Genomic DNA, 23,431 nt, shown 5'->3' on the forward strand with positions numbered 1-23,431 from the left:
TAGGACAGGGTAGACTGCTCCGGTGATTTTCTGAGGTTATAACTGTTATGGGAGTAGAAAGTCCTGTCTTTCTCAGAGTAGCTGGTATTTGCAAATGTCTGACCTTGCTGATCACAGCTCAATGAGTAACAACTATTCTACCAGGGTCCCTTTATTAACAGAAATATCAAAACATGAAGCTATTATTCCTCGACATACACTCCATTTGGTTTATTGTTTTGTTTTAATTTTTTTATATAAATAATTTTATTGCGGCCTCTTACTGCTATTATCACAATTCATACATCAATTGTAATCAAGCACATTTGTGAATATGTTGCCATCACTTTCAAAACATTTTCTTTTTACTTGAGCACTTGGTATCAGCTCCTCTTTTTCCCCTCCCTCCTACACCCTCCCATCATCATGAATTCTTGATAAATTATAAATTATTACTATTTTCCTATCTTACACCCTCCGCTGTCTCCTTTCACCCATGTTTCTGTTGCTTGACCCCTCGGTGGTGGTGGGGGGTGGGGTGGGGGTTATATGTTGATCATTGTGATCATTTCCCCCTTTCTTCCTCCACCTTCCCCCTATCTTCTTGGTATCGCTACTCCCATTACTATGCCTGAGGGGTTTATCTTTCCTGGATTCTATGTGTCAAGAGCTCTTATCTGTACTAGTATACATGCTCCGGTCTAGTTGGATTTTTAAGGTAGAGCTGGGGTCATGATAGTGGGGATGAAGAAGCATTAAAGAACTAGAGGAATGTTGTATGTTTCATCAGTGCTATACTGCACACTGGCTGTCCCTTCCTTGTGACCCTGCTGTGAGGGTATGTCCAATTGTCTACAGATGGGTTTTGGGTTTCCATTCCTACCCCTCTCATTTGCATCAATATGATTGTTCTGGGTCTTCTGATACCTGATCCTGTCGACACCTTGTGATCACACAGGCTTGTGTGCTTCTTCCTTGTGGTCTTTTGTTGCTTCCATGCTAGATGACCACTTGTTTATCTTCAAGCCTTTAAGACCCCAGATGCTATATCTTTTAATAGCCAGGCACCATCAGCTTTCTTCACCACATTTGCTTATGCACCCATTTTGTCTTCAGTGATCGTGTCGGGAAGGTGAGTATCACAGAATGCCAGGTTCTTTGAGCAAAGTATTCTTGTGTTGAGGGAGTACTTGAGTAGAGGCCAATGTCTGGCTGTTACCTTAATATTTAACACAAATATATGTACATAGACCTACATCCCTATCATTATATATAAATATATTTACATATGTACATGCCTATATTTAGACCTCTATCAATGTATTTTGCCTCCTGGTTCTTTTTTCTATTTTCTTTTACTTTTCTTCTGTCCCATTATCACGTCCCACCTTCATTTGACTCTCAGTAATTCCTCTCGGCTACGTTTCACTTAATCAAACTCCCCCAGGTATTCTATGCCCTCCTTGCCATCGATTTTAGATCTCTTTTTCGTCGCTTGTCCTTGTGTTTTTTGACTCCCCTTCCTTTCCCTCACACCTCCCCCTTGCCCATATTCTCCCGGAACTTTTGGTCCCTTTGTTTCCTCCTCAGGATTGTTTATCCTGCCTATCTTATTTATATAGATAGACATGAGAAAAAAGAAAGCCTATAAATAGTTCTAGGCCTGCATTGGGTTTTTAATATTTTTGAAGGCAATGCTTCCATCTCTCTAACCCCCCCCCCCAAAAAAAAAAATTCTGTGCCCTTCAATTTGTACCAGAACAGCAGTTTTGGCCTCTCCATGGGACTCAAATCATGCTTTTTCAATCTTCTTTGTTTGGGGCACAAAAAAGTCTGAAGAAGAACATCAGGGCTGTAGGGTGGTTGCAATAGATTTCCCAGTGAGATTCTTGTAGCACAGCCCTTGCTCTCCTGGAAGAATAAGCAGGTATGTTGTTGTGATGGAGAAAAAAAGTCATTGTGCAACTTTCCCTGGCAGTTTCAATATTTCTTAAATATTATTCCTCTTAAGCCCCACGATCATCCTACATCCGTTAAGAACTCTATCATATGACCCCTTTGTGATCCCCAAAAGGAGTAGCCATAATCTGCTGACCTCTGCCTTGAATTTAACTTACTCAGTAGATCTTCTATGAGCCTACTGTTTTTATTGGACACTGTTTTAAGGCCCCCTAACAATAGTTGCCCTGCTAACTTCAAAGTCACCAATTCAAACCTACCAGCTGCCCCTTTGGAGAAAGATGAGGCTGTCTTTTCCCAAAACAATTTACAGTCATGAAAAATCCTTTGGAGGAAAGGGTCACATCCTATAAGGTCACTATACGCTGGAATCAACTAGAAGGCAGTAGATTTGGTTTTAGTTAATGAGACTAAGACAGATGTTTTACTGAGATCTATGTATATCCACTGACCACAGGGACAAGGTTAAACATGTTTTGTTTAGAATAAACCCATGCAAGTATGAACTGGAATCCTAATAATGGTTTTGGACTTGCTCTCAGACTCGGTTCAGCAGTAACATAGTACTGTCTACCTTAAAAAGAGGTGAGGATGAGAAGAGTTATGCAGATTGGGGTTTGTGCCACAATGTACAAAGATGCAAATCTGTTTGCTAATGTCAAGCTAGAATATATTCATTTGACCTTGTTGACTAGGCCAATGCAGTTTTAGGGGTCTTCTAGTGAAGACTTCCCTCATCTTTTATTTTAAAAGGCATGAGTGGAGAGTACAGAGGCAGAGGATTTGGACGAGGAAGATTTCAAAGCTGGAAAAGAGGAAGAGGTGGGAACTATCCAGGAAAGTGGAAGGAAAGAGAACGTGGAGCTCACCTGAATAAAGCCATAGGGAAGCATACTTCTGGTAGGCGAGGTTCAATTTTGGTTTCCTTGGTCCAGAAAGCCACGCATGTCTATCATACAAGGCTGGTAACTCAAATGTCAGCCTCTCTTACTTGATACTGTACCTTAGCTAGTATTTGAGTAGTAATATCTAAAATTCTTACTGAAACCTCTTATTCAGATATTTTATAAATGTCATACTGGGCTCTCATTGTTGAACGAAGGGGCAACTGGGAAAAGCAATTTTCTATTTCTACTAACTTGGTATTTTTTTCTTCCCCAGAACATACCCCACAGTCTTTGCTACAACAGTCAACATTGGATCGGTTCATACCATATAAAGGCTGGAAGCTTTATTTCTCTGAAGGTAGAGCAAAACACTTGAAAAAAAAGACCATAAATTGTATTTTCTTGTCCATTGGATGCTATTAACTCATAGTATTAAAATTCATTGAGCTTACTGATAATGTTATTCCCCTCTGTACTCATTTTTTCCCCCCTGTTGTCTTAATCCACATAAACAATTAGGTGATGTTTAAGTTTCTGGAGCATTGTATTTAGCTTTTGTTTAAATCAGGAGAACATAGACCATACAAAGCATTTCAAAATGGGAATTTAATTCAGGGAATTGGATATAAAGATAGCAATTTGGATGAGTAGGATTTACTTTGCAAAGACTGATTGTTCTCAGTTCTCAGAGTAAGAGTTCATGTGTTGACTTTAACCTTATTATGATGTGATTTAAACTGTATTATGTATGCTCTTTGAATTAATATGCCGTATTGTCTGATTCAAGACAAAAAGATCCCTCCATGTTGACACTTTCAAAAAGAGACACATTTCCTGTCTGCATTTCAGATTATGCAAATCTAAACTTGTTTTAGAATCTTAAATATACCTTTGACACCAGTTTTTCTCAGTGTAATTGGAATACAAAGAAATTAGGTTGGTGGAGAACCCTCTATAATGTAAGTAATGTTTCTTCTGTCTCATGACCAATATGCTTGTATTTCCTCATGATGGTGCTAATACCCTATTGTTGGATTAGTGTACAGTGACAGCTCTCCATTGATTGAGAAGATTCAAGCATTTGAGAAGTTTTTCATAAGACACGTTGATTTATACGATAAGGTAAGATTCCTGCACAGCAAAGCTGTTAGACCACCTTTATGTGGCGTCTTACTGAACCACATATTTGAGACGCTAGTGCCTGTGATCATACACACTGAGTCAGACTGCCTTCGTTCAGGGCCAGTTCCGCCGTCTATCTGCAATGTAAGCTTTGGTGGATACTAATAGGTGCTTTTTCTAGTCCCTGGAGAGAGATGCTGGTTCTCTCCTGTTATAAACATTTTAAATGAGTGCTTATTTCACAGTCCTTAAGAAGAGTAAGGTAACATCTAACATTACATACTTTCTCAAAGTAGGTAATTGAACACTTAGTGATGGTAGTTGACAGAAAAAATCAGTGATCATTTCCATACCTTGATATTTTATAGGATGAAATAGAAAAAAAGGGAAGTATTTTGGTTGATTTTAAAGAACTGACACAAGACGATGACATCACTAACTTGCTACCAAATGTTTCAAATGAGCTAAAGGATACACCTGAGAAAACCTTGGCTTGCATGGGCCTGGCAATACATCAGGTAAATATTTACTTCATACAGAATTTTAAGGAAGATTCACAGTGGCAATACCTTATGTAAAAGATACTTAACTATTACCAACAGATGTTGGCTAGAATTTAGGACGCAGTTCTGACCTAAAAGATTTGGCTATTATACAATTTACCTAAATACAGGCAGTCCCCAGAATACTAACAAGTGCCATTTCCAAGTATGTCTTTAAGTTGAACTTAGAAATTGAAACAGGTGCATATGCTTCTTACTTAGTCTTACTTTAGTGCAAGAAAAGACTTGAAGTCTTTTCAGTGTGCTAAAAAAAGAGCTGCCCTGCTACAAATAAAGGTGATTGTGATAAAGAATCTGTTGCTGGTGGGGTTGGTTATAAGGGGCTCTGGTGACTTTCTGGTTAAAGCACTTAGCTGCCAACTGAGAGGTTGGCCTCAAAAGGTTTGACCTTACCTGCTGCTCCATGGAAGAACAATATGGGAGTCTGCTTTCAGAGAGAAGTCCAGCCTCAGAAACCCCATGGGGCAGTTCCCCGTGTCAGTAAAGACTATGAGTTGGAATCAACAACATGACAGTGGGTTGGGTTGGGTTTTAGCTTTTTATCAATCATTTCAAAGGATAGTCAAATTTACATAACTTTAAAGGGCAAGTACAAGTTGTCTGTAAGCCAGGCTTTCATACTCTGGCGAATTAGTGTATCAGATTTATTTTTAACTTACTTGGATTAGTTTAATTAAAGATTGTGCAGAAATTAAATCTTGGTTTCAAGGAACTATGCACTCATAGAGAAGATAAGGGATCAAGGTTTATCAGTAATGAACATGGAACAAAAAGATCAACCCCACATGTAGGTTCTATGGCATTTGGCAAGTCACGTAACCTCTCTGAGTGTTCCAGATGAAAAATGAAAATAATAGATGTGCTATGGCTGTCTGAGTTTTTCTTAGGATAAGAAAACAACATATGTGAAAGCATTTTTTAGACCAGCAGACAATCTCAGAGGAAGCACCCATAAAGCATTAGTTGACTCAGAGGCTAGTGACAAGATCCTGTATTTGTCAGGTGTCAAGAAGGTGCTATGTCTAAGAACATCTTTATTTTCTCCATCTTGCTTATTTAGTGAATTATGGAGGAGCTATATATATATGTACATATATATTTATCTATTTATTTTCCCCCACCAGCATTCATCTAACAGGTGGTGGCTTTGGGGTATCATTAGGTCTTTTAGTATTATGTCTAACTGGGGCAGAAGGTAGATAGGGATACTAGGTAAAACATAACCCACTGTAAAACTGTTGTTAGTTGTCCAGTCAACTCTGACTCATGGTGAACAAAACATTGCGTGGTCCCGAGCCAATGCCAGGATCTTTGATATGTTTAAGCCTATTGTTGGGATATACTGGTGTCAATTGGTCTCTTTGAAGGTGAGACCAGTTATATTACATACCAAATTTGAAGTTTATATTGTACTTGAATTTTTTATAGTCATAACATTCAGTATAGAAGTTCTGCACAAAGACTCTATTTTGGTTTCCAACTTTTGAGTAAATGTCCCTTTTAGATATTAACACAGGACCTTGAAAAACATGCAGCTGAATTGCAAGCCCAAGAAGGGTTGTCCAGCGACGGTGATACAATGGTCAATGTGCCGCATATTCACGCCAGGTGAGGGCTTTGCTTGTATTAAAAGTACTAGTGAGAGGAAGGCACTGAAGATTGGTTCAGAATGAAAGTCTAATTTTACAGAGCAAAAGAAATCAGGAAGGAGGAGATGAGTTGTTTCTTTGCTGTCATTGAGCATTATACTAAAGTAAACCATGACAGAAATGAGGCTCTTCTGCCTAAGTTGATATCCTAACTTGTCAAAATATCTGAACAGTTTTGGATACTTACTTACCAAGATGGATGTGTACCTTTAATACCCTATGTAATACATTAACTGGTGTGGTTAGATTTTGTTAATTATTAAGTTTCTGTAGACACAGGGAGCAAAGGAAATGATAGCAGCTGATCTTTAAGAGTCTCAGGCACCACCTTACTGTGTCCCACCAACTCTGGGAGCCCCAACTACCTACTCTTTCCTTTGGCCTTTGTGGGGCAGCAGCCATTGCCATCTTTTTAGGTGCTCAGGGAGCCTTGTTTCCTTCCTGGGCCGCCTGGATAGCCTTTCCTCGCTGAGCCTTTCCAGCTCCAGGTTTCCCATTCCTCTCAGCAGTTCTGTCCGCAAGAGCTGCACCCGTGACTACATGGCAGGTTCTTTTCGTGGGCATTTTTCTGATTGACTCTTTTGTCCAGTGTCCTGTAGAGGACAGTCCAATGTATCTGATGAGGCTTCCTCTTGGAAAAGAATGCCTACTTGCATTTTGCATTATGAAGTTGGAAGGCCTTCCTTTGGGTCTGGTATTATGCCTCCAGTGCCCAGGTGGAGGTTGTACCCACTAAGACCACCCAGCTTGTCCCACAGTGAGGGCATTACGTAGGGTATCTGTGGCAGTGCTCTGTCCAAGGATGGTCTTGGAGTTTGTCTGTATTCTATTTTGAAACGTTATCTTCTCACTAAAAGTAGTGAATAGAGGCTGCCTTTAGGGTTTTGATTTTCCTCCGCATTTTATAGCGGACACTTTATAAAAGTTCTTTTTTCAAAGCTAGACACCCAGATGTTGTAGCACCTATAGGCTTCCCTTTTGGCAATATGGTTTCTTTCCCCAGAGAACAGCCCGTGGGACACAGAAGTAAAGGGGAATTTTAGGAATCATTAGTTGTTTTAAATGACTTTGTTGTGAGATTTCTGAGACATATAGGAGGAATGGAGTTTGAATATCTTTGTTTTTTTCCCCTAAATTTAAATGGAACTTAATTTACATATCATACAACTGAGTAATTCAATCATTCAACCTTATCAATCATTCAATCATGATTGGGAATTGTACAATCACCACCACATCTATCTTAGAGCCTTGCCCTCCCTCCCATGGTTAAATCACCTTCAATAAGAGTTGTGCAATCATGATCCGTTCTAGTGCTCCCCACCCCCCTGAATATCCTACACTTGCTCCTAAAAGAAGCTTATGAAAAGATAGACAACTTTCTATTCATTGTAAATTCATAGCTAAATGCATTCCTGTTTTTGTTTTCAGGGTGTACAACTATGAGCCCTTGACACAGCTCAAGAATGTCCGAGCAAATTACTATGGAAAATACATTGCTCTTAGAGGGACAGTGGTCCGAGTCAGTAATATAAAGCCCCTTTGCACCAAGATGGCTTTTTTGTGTGCTGCATGTGGGGAAATTCAGAGCTTTTCTCTTACAGATGGAAAATACGCTCTCCCCACAAAGGTAATATCACATTCTTTAAGTGTTTGTCTTAAGAAGCCCAGGTGGTGCTGTCAGGTATTCGAAGGACTGGTAGCTGCTAGATTGGTGGTTCATACCTACCAGCTACTCCTCAGGAAATAGGTGATGCTGTCTTTTCCCATGTTTTACTTATGAATCTCATCTAATAAACCCTGTATAGGGTCAATATGTGTTGCAATTGACTATGGCTTTGAAGATATTTGTCTTGGGAAAGAAAGGAAATCGATTTACAGAGGATATTTCCTAATGTTTTTAAACACTGTCTGTTTTAATATATACATCATATCATTTCATAGTTCAATCACGTTAAGTAGAATTGTACAATTGCTAGCACAATCCGTTTCCACGACGTTCTTTTTCTACATGGACTCCTTGACATTGTCTCCTGTTCACCCACCCCCGAAACCCTTCTTCTACTTGCTGTCTTTATAGGCTCATCAATCCTGGTTTTCATGTATTGGTAAACAGAAAAACATACAACACACCTTCAAGAGGGCGATCTCCAGTCGCATGACACTTCTGAGATACACCCTAATATGATAATTGATGTCTTTTTTAGTTCTTGCCCCTTCCATAATCGGGACAATCATTATCCTGGAATTAATGAGTGTTATTTTTATTCACATTTCTGTGCTTTTATTTCACCAGTGCATCCATCAAGTCTTCTTTACTGCTTCTGCTGTTTTGGATGTGGTGTGTATTGTGTTCTTAATTTCTTGCTTTGACTTTTTTGAAACAATAAAATGTAAAACTTTACAAAGTTACAGACAATATAACACTAACTAGCAGTGATACAGATTAAACAATGAAGAAACTAAAGAATGTACCTCCCCCCATTCTGAGTTGGCAAATTATTAATCTTTTCAAGTTGGAGTCTCATTGTTCCCGTTCCCTCTCCCGTCCCCAGAGGCCGCCACTGTTCTCAAAAGGACACAGATTCCTCAAGTCTCCACTCATATACTTAATGAGTATAAAGTTAATAGAGGTTTAATTACTGAAGTTCAAAGATAGCAAAGGCAACTCTGGAAAAGAGTAAGAGGTCGGGCAAGTCTTGGCTCTGCATAGCATTCGTTTTGTTGCGTTGTTTGCATGAAAGGTGTACTGAATATAACATTCTGTGCTGCCCCTCCTGCCTGTTGCTAGACATAGTTTTCGTGTTTACAGTATGCACTGTCCCACTGGATGAATCACCACTACTTATCCATTTTCATAGTGGCTACCATTCACGTTGGTGGTAGTTGTCTACTGTTGCAAATGATGCTGTACAGGTGATTGATTCTTCTTGTGCTTGTGTCCTTCCCAGAGAGATTTCCCACTGATACCATAAGCTTATCTGAGCGCTTCTTTAGATCTTTCTAAATTACTCTTCTGAATAGTGACTCTACCCCCCTACAAGAAAGTATTAGTTATTGTCATTTTCCCATCCCTTCATTACACGTGGAGTTATCAGGCTTTTTCATTTTTGCCAGTCTGATGGATGTATTATGATAGTTCATTTTTAATGTTGAGCATCTTTTTAAGGTTGAATATCTTTTCATATCTTTACTGGCCATTAAATTTCCTCCTTGTTGAATTTTCAGTGTACAGCTTCTATTCTTTATGTATTCTAGATACTAGTCATGGCTGATTATATACATTACAGAAATCTCTTCTTGGGCTACCTATGAACTTTATGTTTTTATTTTTGTTGTATAGTTTTGCCTTTTGACACTGTCATATTGATCAGTCACTTGCCACATAACTTTCACATTTTATGGCCTTTCTCATTCAAGTGTTACAAACATATCTCTTATGTTTTCTTCTAACACTTTTGTTTTTTATATTCAGATATTTAGCCCCTTTGGAATTTCGTGAATAGTATAGAGTTAAAACCCACTGCCATTGAGTCAATGCCAACTCATAGTGACCATGTAGGACAGAGCAGGACTGCTCCCTAGGGTTTCCACTGTAAATCTTTACTGAAATACACTGTCTCATATGTCTCCCATGTGTAGTTGGTGGGTTTGAACTGTTGACCTTTCAGTTAGCAGCCCAACGCTTAACCTACTGTGCCACAGAGGCTCCTTGGTAAAAAGCTAGGGATCTAATTTTATTATTCAGATGAAAAAGCAGTCTTCCTATCACCATGTATTAAATTTAACTGTGTTTCCATTGAAGAATAACTGTGCTCCTATAGACAGGTGAGTCTGTTTCATTTTGCTAGTCCTGTACCAGTTCTAGACTATTATGTTGACATTGATCTTATTTTTTTAATTTATAACTTGCCCTCCCACTTATCCTTGAACTTCAGTAAATTTAACACTGACTTTTTACACATGCAAAGCTTTGAATCTTTAGTGAAGTAAATAATTTCTTGAAGAATTTTAAAATGGCAACACATTATTTTTATGTTTGAAATTCCTAGGGTTTCTTTCTCCGACAGGACTAACAAGTGTGCTAGGTTTAGATATTAATTCTAAATCAATATTGTTGATAAACGAGTGCCTTCTATTAGTTCTCTCAACTTAGGGTTCAGGGCGCCACCTGTAGCCCAAAGGCCAGCATTTCAATCCTGCTCCTGCCTAGAAACTATTTGTTCAATGTATTTACATATCCTCTAATATAGTGAGTAATAACACTGTTAATAATATGAGTGAGGTGTGGCGAGTTCCTGTGTGAATACAAACTTCACTGAACTGAAGTAACCAGAAAGTTACTAATTCTGGTAATCTCTGTTCTAGTCAATTGCTCTGTAACAAATCACCTAAAATGTGGTGGTTTGAAATAACATGATTTCTCATGGTTCCTGTGGGTTAGGATTGTAGAGGAACCAACCACTCAGCTGGACAGATCTGACTCCAGGTCACTCGGGGAAGTGTAGTTACGTGGCGGGTGGAACTAGAAGAATGAGAGCCTGGGGGCTGACTGGATACCTTTGCCTCTCCCTGTGGCCTTCCTGTGGCTGCTTTTGGCTTTTCACACACAGTGTGGCAGCTCAGAGGACTCAACCTGCTCACAAGGCTGCTGACAGCTTCAAGAGTAGTGGCCCAGCTGACAAGGCAGAAATGGCATTGACTTTTATGAACTAGCCTCGGAAGTCACGCGACATCACTTCTGTCATGTTCTTCTGGCTACACAGTGATTCACGAGCCTGCCCAGAATACAGGAGAAAGGGTAGACTACATCTATTGAAGGGGATGTGGCAAGACTCTGGAAAGATTGTGGGGAGATATTAATGGAAGCATATGTGGAAAACAATCTGTCACCACCCCTGACTATGAATCTGTGCGTTCATGTGGAGGTCCAAACAGCAACTTACTAAGGAAGAGTAGAATACAACTTGCTTCTGTGTTAAGGATCGACTTTCTGGTACATTAAATTTGGCACAGACTGTGCAGAAGAAAGCTGGAAGGGAGAGCTGGGGATTGAGTAGTCCTCGGAAAGCCTTTCAAAAGGAAGGGTCTCTGGACTTGGTGGGAGTGGGCATTCGAGGAGGAGATTGCATGGGCACAGGGAAGGAATGAGTGTTTGGAATGAGGCCAAGTGAGGCGTTTCCCAGGCCCACAGCTGAAAGAAGAAGAAGAAGAGAGGAAGCAGGTGGGAAAGTGCCCTGGAACTTGAGATACGGAATAACTGTAGCAGGGAATGGTGCAGTGCTCTCTAATACTGCTGTGAGGCCAGTTTTATAAAAACCATATTAATTAGAGCATTAGAGATTGAATTTTCCTGAGATGTGATTGCTGTTAATCAAAATCTGAATGTGGGGTCATGTTGTTGCAGTGTCCCGTGCCTGCATGCCGAGGGAAGTCCTTTACTCCTCTCCACAGCTCTCCTCTCACAGTTACGATGGACTGGCAGTTGATCAAGTAAGCAATCAGGCTGGTCCATAAAGGCAGGGATAGGCCTCTCTCTCATACTGCCAACTCACTATAAATGTCCTGTTTTGAGATTTTTATCTGTATGTGATAAACTTTATTAAGAGGTTTATTTGATGAGTTTCTGTATTGAACTTATAATTGCCTCTGTTTAACATTTGTTCTCTCTCAGATTCCAGAAATGCATTTAATGTAGAAATGTGAATGTCCTATTCCTACTAAGAAGTAAATCATTTAAAAAAAAACATTTTATTGGGGGCTTGTACAACTCTTATCACAATCCATCCATCCATCCATTGTGTCATCATTCTCAAAACATTTTCTTTCTACTTGAGCCCTTGGTATCAGCTCCTCATTTTCCTCCTCCCTCCCTGCCCCCCCCTTATGAACCTTTGATAATTTATAAATTATTATTATTTTGTCATGTCTCACACTGTCCGATGTCTCCCTTCACCCACTTTTCTGTTGGCCGTCCCCCAGGAGGGAGTTATATGTAGATATTTTAATCGATTCCCCCTTTAAAAATTAGTTCATTTTTTGAGGAGCTGATGCCAGGAGCTTACGTGGGGAGCAAATGTTTTAAGAATGATGAGGGTAACAAATGTACAAATGTGCTTTATAAAATTGATGGGTGTATGGATTGTGATGAGTTGTATGAGCCTCCAATAAAATGATTTTAAAAAAAGAGGGAAACGAAAGTTCATTTTTTAAATCTCAATTATGTGACTAATTGAACTGGAAGTGGACCATAATGAAAGTTGCATTAATTCATTCCATAACGAGCTATGGTAGGAATATTTTTGCAGTTCTAAAATAAAGAATCCTTTACAGAGGGCCATGTTCCACTTCATGTTTTTATTGTCTATGAAACGGTTAAAAACAACCTGTTATTTTAGCAAGTGCAGATGAGTGAGTGTGAGTGTGTATGAGAAAAACCTGACTGAAATAGGGGGTGGTCCAAAAGAACTACGAACCCAGGGGGAAAGTGAGCTGATTGGCTCCCAAGCACCGTCCTCCCGTCTGTGCTGTAAAAGTCAAGGCCAGGATGTATAATGCTTACCGTACACTGCGCTGATATCTGTAAACATCCCATTTGAGCTACATAACCCCCTGGTTTTAAACCCCCTTTTATAGAAGAGGAGTTAGTTAAGACTAATGCAATTATGTGCCGTGTACATGGTGGAGCCTGGTGTCCAGCTTAAAGTGATGAGGTGCTGGGAGGTTCAAGGTAGTATAGATACAGAGATGGACCAGCGTGGGGTAACATTTGAACAGACTCCTGAGTATTTCTACTCAGGTAGAAATAGGTGAGAAAAAGTAAAGACTTTTAATTGGATTTGAATTTCAATCTCCTGTTAAGAATGGATAAACTTCTGAGAAAGGGAGATTACTTAAGTCACCCTCCCCCCCTTTTTGAATATTTAAAAATAATGCTCAGGTTTTTATTTTTATGTATTTTTAAAAATCATTTTATTGGGGGCTCATACAACTCTTACCACAATCCATCCATCTATCCGTTGTGTTGAGCACATTTGTACATTTGTTGCCATCATCATTTTCAAGACATTTTCTTTCTACTTGAGCCCTTTGTATCAGCTCCTCATTTTCCCCCTTCCTCCTCCACCCTCCTTCCCTCTCTCACCCTTGATAATTTATAAATTATTATTGTTTCATGTCTTACACTGACTGATGCATCCCTTCACCACTTTTTGTTAACACCACTTCCTTTCCCTGCCTCCCTTCTCCCATGTCCCCAGGTTTTTTTTTTAAACAGTGTTGCTAACAAAGAATTGGAAGCAACCTAAATGTGTTTTTTTTAAAAAAAGATTATAAGGATAATGATATAATAGATTATGTCAGTGCTGAAGATGTTGCAGGAGAGAATTTAAAAAGGAAATTAAAAATGTTTTATACTTTTTTCAGGGAAAAAATGGTTACAGAATGTTAACTGATGTGCTATCCTGTAACACTCCAGATGTTGTTTTTTTTGTTTTCAAAAGTTAAAAAGCAATAATAAGACACCGACCCATGTTGAGCATATGCTGTCTGGGAGGTGAGAGTGGAGTCATTTTTATTTCATTCCTTCTGTTTATCTCTGTGTTAAAACATTCCACACACTCTCTCTCTATCTGCTCAGACCTGGCTCCTGAAGTCATGACTGAGAAGACAGACTTCATTTTCTCCTAGTGCGAGAAGATTCTGTCATTGGCCGCTGCCAACTCTGGGCTCCTAATCTAGCAAGCAACTCCACAGGCGTACTGTTGGGTGTGCCTGGTTCCTGCTCTCCAGGTGCCTCAGTGTTCTGAAGGGGAGATGGGCTTATGAATGAATTGTGCCTGTGCAGGCGTCCACTGTGGGGACTGCCCAGATCACCCCTTCCACCCTGAGGCACTCTTCCTCCCTCTGAGGGTGCTCCTCCTAGGATTGCCCCTGACCGAAGGATATTTTCTCCTCCAAGGTTGCAAGCCTGGGGCAAGCGAGTCTAATGACGGGCCAATGACTTGTCACTGTGGTGTTATAGAGACCCAGCTTCTGTGCTTCCATTGGAGAGGACACGGAAGGCCCCTCCCAGTTCCCTGAGCCTCTTGGGTCAGTTCAGGGCTCTGCCGCATTTGCATGCACTGCCACTCAGTCCTGCTTCCTTCACTCTTTTTATAGTTCCTAAGAACATTCTCCAAAGAACTGGCTTTGTGCCCCATCTCTGAGACTGTTTTCCATGGAACTCATTGAAATCAAGGTGCAACTTAAAATATTGTTATGAGGAAAAGCTGTCATAGTCACAAGTTACTAGGGTCTCCGTTAGTCTAAGGTGGCCAGATTTTAACATTGGTAAAGCGGGACACCATTGATCAAACTCATATCCTGGTGAAATAGCCACATGGAAGCCGAAAACTGTATACCTTAGCTTGTTGTGCATTCTTTCCAAATATCGGGACTTTTTTAAAACACCGCAGGACGCGGGAAAAATTGTTAAAAATTGGGACTGTCCCGCCAAAAGCGGGACATCTGGTCACCTTATGCCAACTGCTCCACAGGTAGTGTAAACAGGGCAAACTGAGCCTTTATCCCCGCTAAAGGAAGTAACTGCCCCTTGGCCACAACCAGATGATAACGTGGAGACCTGCAGGCCCAGGGTTTGCACGTCTTCAGAGTGTTCAAGAAAATTGGGAGTGCCTGATTTTTATAAGATGGACCCATATTTTCTTCATCTTAATTTTGTTGTAAAATATATATAATAAAAAGTTTGCTATTTAAAAAATTCCTAAAGAAGACACATGGAATCTATACTCTCTTACAAGAAAAGTCTAAAACCTAGTGCTCGAACCATCAGGCCACCTTGGCATGCTGTGTTATTTGGAGGCATCTCTCTGTGATGCTGGCGTCGGAGCAGGACATGGGGGTGAGGCTGCAGGTTGGTGGGATGCCGCTACTTGAAAGGAAGTAGGAGAGTGCTGTAGATGTCTATTGAATGTATTCCAAACTTATTATTTTAACATTCAGGGATACAATAACTATGTAAGCAAGCATTGCACTAAAGTTTTGGTTTAAGTAATACATGGGAATGATTTTAAAAGTTCCATTGGCTTCCTGGTAGATCACGTGCTCGCATCTCTTCCTTCCTGCACTTTACCCTCAGGAGCTGAGGACTTGGAGCTGCTGTCAGTCCTCCCTTTTCCACCTCCGGACTTCTCTCTCCTGTCACTTGTCCTTTACATTGCCACAGTTTGCCTTCTGTTTTCTCACCAAGATTGTCTTTGTGTTTTGCTCAACCATCTCATCTAACAAACATAATAAGCAGCATTTACATTTTTATGATTTGGCAAATGCTCAACCAAGAAGTAAGGTGATTAGCTGCCAAGAAAAATGAAATACAAGTTTTGTTTACTGGACTTGCTTTTGTCCTGGGGGGTTGTTTGCTTCCTTCCCTCTGTTCCTTAAAGGAAAGTAATGTAAGAATCAAAGTCAAATGAACTGTTTATACTTCCTGCCCTTTGGTGGTTCAGATGTTCCCATGTTTTAGTATGCTTTGTGTTTGGATTGCAAATTATTTATAGCATTTAATTTCCCTCTAAGGTTTCTAAATGCCTATTTTACTTCGTAAATATGTTTCCACCATATTACCATGATTTTCTGTTCTTGAATAAATACAGTGTACAGGCTAGCATATACAGAATCCAACCTAAAAAACACAGAAACAAAAATCTTCGGAGCCCCACTTGAGCCCCGCTGTGCTGGGCTCCAGCCCTGCTGCCGCGCTGAGACTTGGCTTCCTTGCACAGCTGGGCTAGTCCAGCTTTTTTCTGGAAGCTCCTTTTTTATCCTGGTAGATTTATTTCCTTATGATTTTTCTAGAGAATTTTCCCCAGGAAATTTTGGAGAAGATTTTCTGGGTCCTTGTATATCTGGAGATATTTTTTATTTCATTCTTACCCTGGAATAGGCATTTGCCTCGCTGTAGAAGACAAGTGTACTGTAATTTTCCTTGCAGTCTGAAAGAGAACACTGTCTTGTCCTTTGTATCCAGTGATGTTGCTGAGGGGTCTGCTGGTGGTCTGAATCTCCTTCCTTTGAGAAGATGGGGCTTCCCCCTTTTCTGGAGCCTTTTTATCCATGATGCTCACACACTTCAGGAGGATGCATCTAGCTGTGTCATCGCCCTGCCTTTGTTCTAGAATTGTCTTGTAGAATTTTTACCTAGTTCCTCTTGTTTTTCTCTGTTCTCTCAGTCTGGCAAATGTCTGATAAAGAGTGGGAGATTATTTGATAATGTTGAATAGGTTTCCTTTGCTGTTAGGTCAATGTAGGATTTTTTTTCTTCACAGAGCCTCACCCTTGAAGAAGGTAAGGGTTTTGACTGTTGATTTCTCGTATGAGTGTGGTTTCGAATGAGGGTTGAGCCCCTCAAATGCAGCAGGAAAGGGTTTTGCTTTTTTTCCTGGAGCTCTCAGATCCTCACCAGGCGCCTAGTCTGCTCATAGGGCGCGGGAGCCTATTCCTTACAACAGTGCTCTGGCTTTTGCTGAGGGTGAATCACGACTTTGCTGAAATGCTGTCATTCTTCCTCAGCCACCTGTCCACTTCTTTCTGAAAACATTCTCAACAGCTGTTCCATGGTGTGTTCTTATGTTGATTATCGTCTTTTTCTTCCTAGTCTCCATCCCTACTGACTCCAGGTTACAAGCCTCTCTAGGACTTTGCTGAGAGCATTGCTTCCTACTTCTCTTGTCACCTTTTTCTGGATTTCATTTTATTTGACCCATTAATACATTTCCATTTACTATCTTCTAAAATCTCACCCATATCTTTTAAGAAACTTATACATAACAAAGTACACCAATCTTCCCGAGTCTACATGTACAAGTCAGTGACATTCTTCAAGTTGTGCGCCTTCCTCTGAGTAGTTCCGGCCATTCAAGTTGCTGTTGTTTGGATCCCATCCGAATCTTAAAGACCGTAATGCACAAGACAGGTTAATGTCTCGTGTTTGCTGATGGCACACTGTCTGCTCCAGCATGTATCTTCACTGTATCAGTGACTGTCATTGTGATGTGTTGTGGAGGGAGGTATGCAAATGCATGTGCTCATTCTGCCAGCCTGAATTGGAAGCCACCAAAACAATCTTAGAAGCACTCTCTTCCCCCAGCCTGCTCTTTATCTAGCCCCATGCCACATGGACCCTGAATGATTTGTATGCTGAAGGAATAACCCAAAGTGAATAAGTATGCTAACTGAACATTGTTGAATTTCTTAGAATTCAGGAGCTAAGTTCTGATGATCACCGAGAAGCAGGCCGAATTCCCCGGACAATAGAATGTGAGCTTGTTCACGATCTTGTGGACAGCTGTGTCCCAGGAGACGTCGTGACAGTTACTGGAATTGTCAAAGTCTCTAATGCTGAAGAAGGTAGGCCATTACTGCCTTCCTTATTTTTATTGCCCCTTAAGAATGATTTGTTTTTAAGATGGATTCTCCATCCACGTAGGGAATCTTTGGTTTCTTTTAAAGTTGAAAGCTTCCCTTACAGTGAAGGTTTATTCATAGTCCACTGTGCCTTTTTCTTTCTGTTTGAACCAGGCTCCCGAAATAAGAATGACAAATGCATGTTCCTTTTGTACATTGAAGCAAATTCCATTAGCAATAGCAAAGGGCAGAAAGCAAAGACGCCAGAGAGTGGGTCTAAGCATGAGACGCTGATGGAGTTCTCACTTAAAGACCTTTATGCCATCCAAGAGATTCAAGCGGAAGAAAATCTGTTTAAACTCATTGTCAAGTATGTACGGAATTGTCTAAAGTTGTGTAAAATATACACAATGTTGGGATGCTCTTGGTTACAATAAAACAAATCAGATCAAAATAGTGACAAACTGCTCGTGGGTCCAATGAAGTGCCATCTATGAGTAGACAATGGCTTTTACACTTCAGAGTGGTGAAGAGAAACAATCAAAATTCTCTCATGACCTGAAACTTATGTTTCAGTGTTTGTTAATAAAGTGTTATTGGCAAGTAGCCATACTGAGTTGCTTGCACTCATTGTCTATGGTTGCTGCCGTGCTACGGTAGTTCAGTTGAGTAGTTATTGATAGAAAATATATGGTCCATAGATACTGACAATCTTGCCATTGATGAAAGCAGTTGCCAACCTCTGATTGATATACTAAGAAAAATTTACTATCTCACACAGAAGGTGGAAGATACTGGCAATATGAAAATTAATATGATGACTACTTACTGTAAGGCGCTCCCACCTGAGTCTCTTTGGCATTTTAAAATTAAACAAAAAGTCTCCCAGACACACGAATTGAAATGGTTTAGAATTCTCCGTCCTCTCATTGTTCTACTACCTTATACCTTCTGCTGGGTGTGAGTACATTATACTCTAGTCATCTGTGGTCCTACTTCTTGTGACTCTGAATTGAACTGGAAAATGAAATTCAATTAAAAATATCCTGTACTCATTTTACGCTTTACTTCTCCTTTCAATTGTGTTATCTTGCATCTAAAGATGTGTGTCCAGAAAAATCAGACTAAAACCTTACAGTGAAAGTCCTGACTGACACTTTAAAAGCTCATTCCGAGAAGAGGCCGAAGGGTATATATCAGCTCCTTTAAGGTGCTTTTCAATTATCCTGTTTCATTATACAGGTTCAGTTTTGAAAGCATGCTTCTCTTTGTAGAGTAGCTTAGAATTCTGAGATGAATTGTTAGAATAAACTTTCTTGAGATTTTGAGGGGAGGTGGTTTTTTTTGTTTGTTTGTTTTTTTCATTTTTGAAGCTAATTCAAGGTAATCGAATTGCAGGTATAGGGATCAGTGGTATTAGAGATGGGGTTTATTTGACTTTTTAAAATTTTAATCAATGACATTCTGTTTTTCAGCTCACTTTGCCCTGTCATTTTTGGTCATGAAGTAAGTACTTTTTTGCATCTTTCCTCAAAAATAAAGTAGACAAAAATGACCTGTAGAATGTCATTAGTAGTTAATTCCTCCTGGCCAATTGCTCATATTTTAATACAAATCTTTATTCTTCATAAATGAGCGACATGGGAGGCAAACCATAGCTCCTTATAGTATAAAAAGACCAAAACTCACTCACTCCTGCATTGTTTTTGACTCACAGAGACCTCGTGTGTGTCAGATTAGAGTTTGCCCCCTAGGGTTTTCAGGGAGTGAATTTGGAGAAGTAGATCAGTAGGCCTTTTTGTCTTGGCACCTCTGGGTGCATTTGAACCTCTCACCTTTCTGTTAGTGCCAAGTCCATTAGCCCTTTAGATCACCCAGAGACTCCTTTGTAATAGTAACTGTCCATAAAAGCCTGCTGAATCATGGATACCAGCTAACATCACATGCCTCACCAAAGAGAGGTAGTTTCACCCACCACATTAGGGGTGAGTTAATTACCGTATATACTTGAGTGTAAGCCGACCTGAATATCAGCCGAGGCACCTACTTTTACCACAAAAACTGCGTTAAAAATGTGCTGAAAAACTTGCTATACATGAGTCTATACAGTAAATGATTGACAATCTAGCTTGTAAATGATGCTATAAATATCAAAATGGCCCTTAGCAGATAAAAGGTTTCCCATGCCTGATTTAGATACTCACACTTGTGAGAATGGTGCAGGGCCCTGTAGTGCTGTATTGTATTGTAGATGGGTGACTGAATCAGAACCTAATGGCGGCAACTGGACCCCATTAAATAGCACTGGGCTTCCTTTAGAGCAGCGGTTCTCAACCTGTGGGTCACGACTCCTTTGAGGGTTGAACAACCCTTTCACAGGGGTCACCTGATTCATAGCAGTAGCAAAATTACAGTTGTGAAGTAGCAACGAAAACCATTTTATGGTTGGTGGGTCACCACCACATGAGGAACTGTAGGAAAGGGTCCCGGCATTAGGAAGGTTGAGAACCACTGCGTTAGAGTGACTTGAGACACTGCAAGTGTTAGACACGCTATCAAATATCTCTCATTTTGCGGAGTGGATTCCTGTCCGTCTCAAGGCAATAACTTAAGTCATGCCACTCTGATTTTAATTTGCTAATTTTTTGTCTAATTGTTTACATTTAAGTTTATATTGTTAAGACTTTTAAAAATTTAGAAAATCAAAGCCCAAGTAAATCAGTTTTATAAACAGGAAGATACCCCTTTGAGTCATAGTTGTATTTTTCACGTTTGTTTTTCCTGCTTTCTTTGTTCACACTCCAGCTTGTTAAAGCAGGTCTGGCATTGGCACTCTTTGGAGGAAGCCAGAAATACGCAGATGACAAAAACAGAATTCCAGTTCGAGGAGACCCCCACGTGCTCGTTGTTGGAGATCCGGGCTTGGGAAAGAGTCAAATGCTACAAGTAGGAAATCAGTCATTCAGTGTTTGCCCTTCTGCTTATAAAATGCAGGACTGATTCACCTTGGAGAATTTTCTCCAAGCATGTATGTAGTATGGGTGTACCAGAATATAGTTTGTTTGGTGGTGTGGATAAGTGAGTTGGGACCTCATTTCTCACACTGGTTAATTGGAATGAGGTAAACAACCTTTTTGTTTCCATGGAGTAATATTATACAGTAAAGCTCTTACTATAAAACCTGACCAGTAGCTAACATTTCCGAACATTTACGAGTAGCTGTCATTTCCTTTTTATATTGGATGATTCTTTTAAACTTTTCCCACTAGGCAGCATGCAATATTGCCCCACGTGGCATATTTGTTTGTGGTAATACCACTACCACCTCCGGTCTGACGGTCACTCTTTCAAAAGATAGTTCCTCTGGAGATTTTACATTGGAGGCTGGTGCCCTGGTACTTGGCGATCAAGGTGAGAGACCAAAGGAAATAGGAATACTAATTGTGCTTCTGAGGCTTTTGTTGGTGTTGTTTAAAGCCCTTTCCTTTTCACTGCTTAACATTTGATCAAAGAAGCATTCAGACAACACTGCCCTAACCAGTGGATTGTCAGTGAATGTCAGTGGTTATACATTGGGCTGATAACCTTAAGGTCAGCAGTTCAATACCACCAGTAACTCCTGGGGAGAAAGATGAGACTTTCTACTCCTTTAAGGACTTGCAGTCTTGGAAACCCAGAGGGGCAGTTCTACTCTGTCCTATATGGTCACTGGGAGTCAGAATCCACTCAATGGCAGTGAGTGCTGGTTTTTCTTTTTGTTTTTATCAGAAATAACTAGAAATATGCTACTGTCATTTTTCATTTATACTGCAAAAATTGAGAATAATACTTTCACTTAACAGATCCCTGTATCAGATAAAATTATATATACACAAATTGATTGGGTGAGAGCGGTATAGATCCTTACACTTTCCATTTCATACCACTCAACATGTATGTGAATGTTTGCTTAAAGCAGTGGTTCTCAACCTGTGGGTCGCGACCCCTTTGGGGGCCGAACAACCCTTTCACAGGGTCGCCTGATTCATAACAGCAAAATTACAGTTAAGAAGTTGCAACAAAAATAATTTTATGGTTGGGGGTCACCACAACATGAGGAACCGTATGAAAGGTTCGCGGCATTAGGAAGGTTGAGAACCATTGCTGTAAAGTTTCATGTTAGGCTCCCTGTATGGTGGGCTTTGTTTATCTTGTTGGCTGCTCTACTCCCATTGCATAGTACATACTTTTTCAATGTTGCGTGAACATTGTGTATTACATGTTGGGTTGCTAACAGTTTGAACCCACCGGCTGCTCCATGGGAAAAGTTGAGGCTTTGTGCTTCTGTAAAGATTTGGAGACCCAAAGGAGCAGTTCTGCTCTGCCCTACAATGTCACTATTAGTCAAATCAGTGAGTTGATGAGTATTTTGCTTAGAACAGTCCTAGATACCTTGGAACTGAAAAGAAAGTGAATGACATATTTGAAACATTTTTGCCTTTTAATGTTCAGAGGACTTTCAATTAGAGTTAAGAGTTGCAACGTTGGTAGGAGTTTCGTGGTAGTTTATAATGAGGACTTCTGCTTTATTTTTACCTATTTAAGATTTGATTGCTGATTTATAAGAAATCCATCTGGAGAGCATAGCAAAAGGGATATCCAATTGGGCTCCAGTCACTCCCTAAGTTTCTCTCTGTGAAGCTTTCCACCTGTTACAAAAATATGTTCTTATGCCGGTGTTAGGCAGTGCCACATCTGGTCACACTACGGGCCTCATTCTTTTCCATCTGCGAGTGATGCCACATTTCTATATGACCAGTGGGTCACTCTCCTTTTTCTGGAGCATCTTTACCTCCCTGGTTTCCGGAACACCACACCTGTCTCATTTTCTTCTAACTTCACTCAATAGGTAACTTTATCCTTGGTTTTTATTGGTTCTTCATCTCTAATCTTACAACTGGATGGTACCTCGGTGTGCATAGTTCTTGAACTTTAGTTTTCTTGGTGTTATGTTTTGTCAATGTTGTTACTCAGTTTCCTGATGTTACCTACCTATGTTGTCAAAATTGCAAAATTTGTATCCCCAGCTTGTAGCACATTTTGCTGTCTTACTTAATTTCATAATTTCTGTGCACTGCATGTGTGTGCATGTGTGGGCTTGTTACTGATGTGTGGATTATTTGTGGAGGGGGGGGACCCTCCAAAACTAGTAAAACATCTCTGGCCACGCAGGTTGCCAAAAACATACAGCACATGTGTTGTTTCCATGAAATATGGAACTGCTTCCATGAACTCCAGACACATTCTTCTAACTGTCCACATAGTATTTCTACGTACACATCTAATCATTTTTTCAAATGTAACATATTTGGAACCAAATTTCTGATAGTCTTCGCAAACCTGTGATTTTTATAGTCTTCTTCAGCTCAGTAAATGACATCTCCATCTTTCAATTTACTCAGGTCACAAAACATGGCATTTCCCATACATCATACCCGGTCTGCCAATTAATCTTCTTTGGCCCTATCTTCAAAATATATCCACTATCTATACGCTTCTCCACATTTTTGATGTGGTCTACAATTCTGATCTAAATGGCATGCCTATGACCACGCTTTCCCCTCCCATCTGTTTTTAACACATCTGGTAATCTCATTTAACATTTAAATATATATTTTTGCTTCAAAATCCTCCATTAGCTCCCCAGTTTACTCCGAGTGAAAGCCAAAGTCTTGATAAAGCCCAAAGCCACTTTTATGCCAACATCTCACCACGTCTCTTTTGCCTCATCACGTATTCACTCACTGCCATTCACTCACTGCCATTCACTCACTGCCATTCACTCACTGCCATTCACTCACTGCCATTCACTCACTGCCATTCACTCACT

General features: G+C 40.1%; 1 protein-coding gene across 6 annotated transcripts in view; it reads left to right on the forward strand.

Moving 5' to 3' along the window:
• MCM8 (minichromosome maintenance 8 homologous recombination repair factor) overlaps window positions 1-23,431 on the forward strand; it is a 38,185-nt gene that overhangs the window by 3,797 nt on the left and 10,957 nt on the right. For 4 of the 6 annotated variants that reach the window (XM_004697842.2, XM_045295306.1, XM_045295303.1 and 1 more), the window contains exons 2-13: window positions 2,692-2,838; window positions 3,100-3,183; window positions 3,865-3,947; window positions 4,316-4,465; window positions 6,015-6,118; window positions 7,591-7,789; window positions 11,567-11,652; window positions 17,414-17,565; window positions 17,737-17,932; window positions 19,038-19,068; window positions 20,368-20,508; window positions 20,832-20,973. In XM_004697842.2, the coding sequence (XP_004697899.1) occupies window positions 2,694-2,838; window positions 3,100-3,183; window positions 3,865-3,947; window positions 4,316-4,465; window positions 6,015-6,118; window positions 7,591-7,789; window positions 11,567-11,652; window positions 17,414-17,565; window positions 17,737-17,932; window positions 19,038-19,068; window positions 20,368-20,508; window positions 20,832-20,973 (1,513 nt within the window). In that variant the 5' untranslated portion in view covers window positions 2,692-2,693. Of the gene's footprint in view, window positions 1-1,083; window positions 1,112-1,834; window positions 1,907-2,691; window positions 2,839-3,099; window positions 3,184-3,864; window positions 3,948-4,315; window positions 4,466-6,014; window positions 6,119-7,590; window positions 7,790-11,566; window positions 11,653-17,413; window positions 17,566-17,736; window positions 17,933-19,037; window positions 19,069-20,367; window positions 20,509-20,831; window positions 20,974-23,431 lie in introns of those variants that run through there. The other 2 variants (XM_045295307.1, XM_045295305.1) reach the window with 2 other exon arrangements.

Source organism: Echinops telfairi, unplaced genomic scaffold (genome assembly GCF_000313985.2).
Source record: "Echinops telfairi isolate 266 unplaced genomic scaffold, ASM31398v2 ScPeMD7_5592;HRSCAF=6446, whole genome shotgun sequence".
Classification (NCBI taxonomy): Eukaryota; Metazoa; Chordata; class Mammalia; order Afrosoricida; family Tenrecidae; genus Echinops; species Echinops telfairi.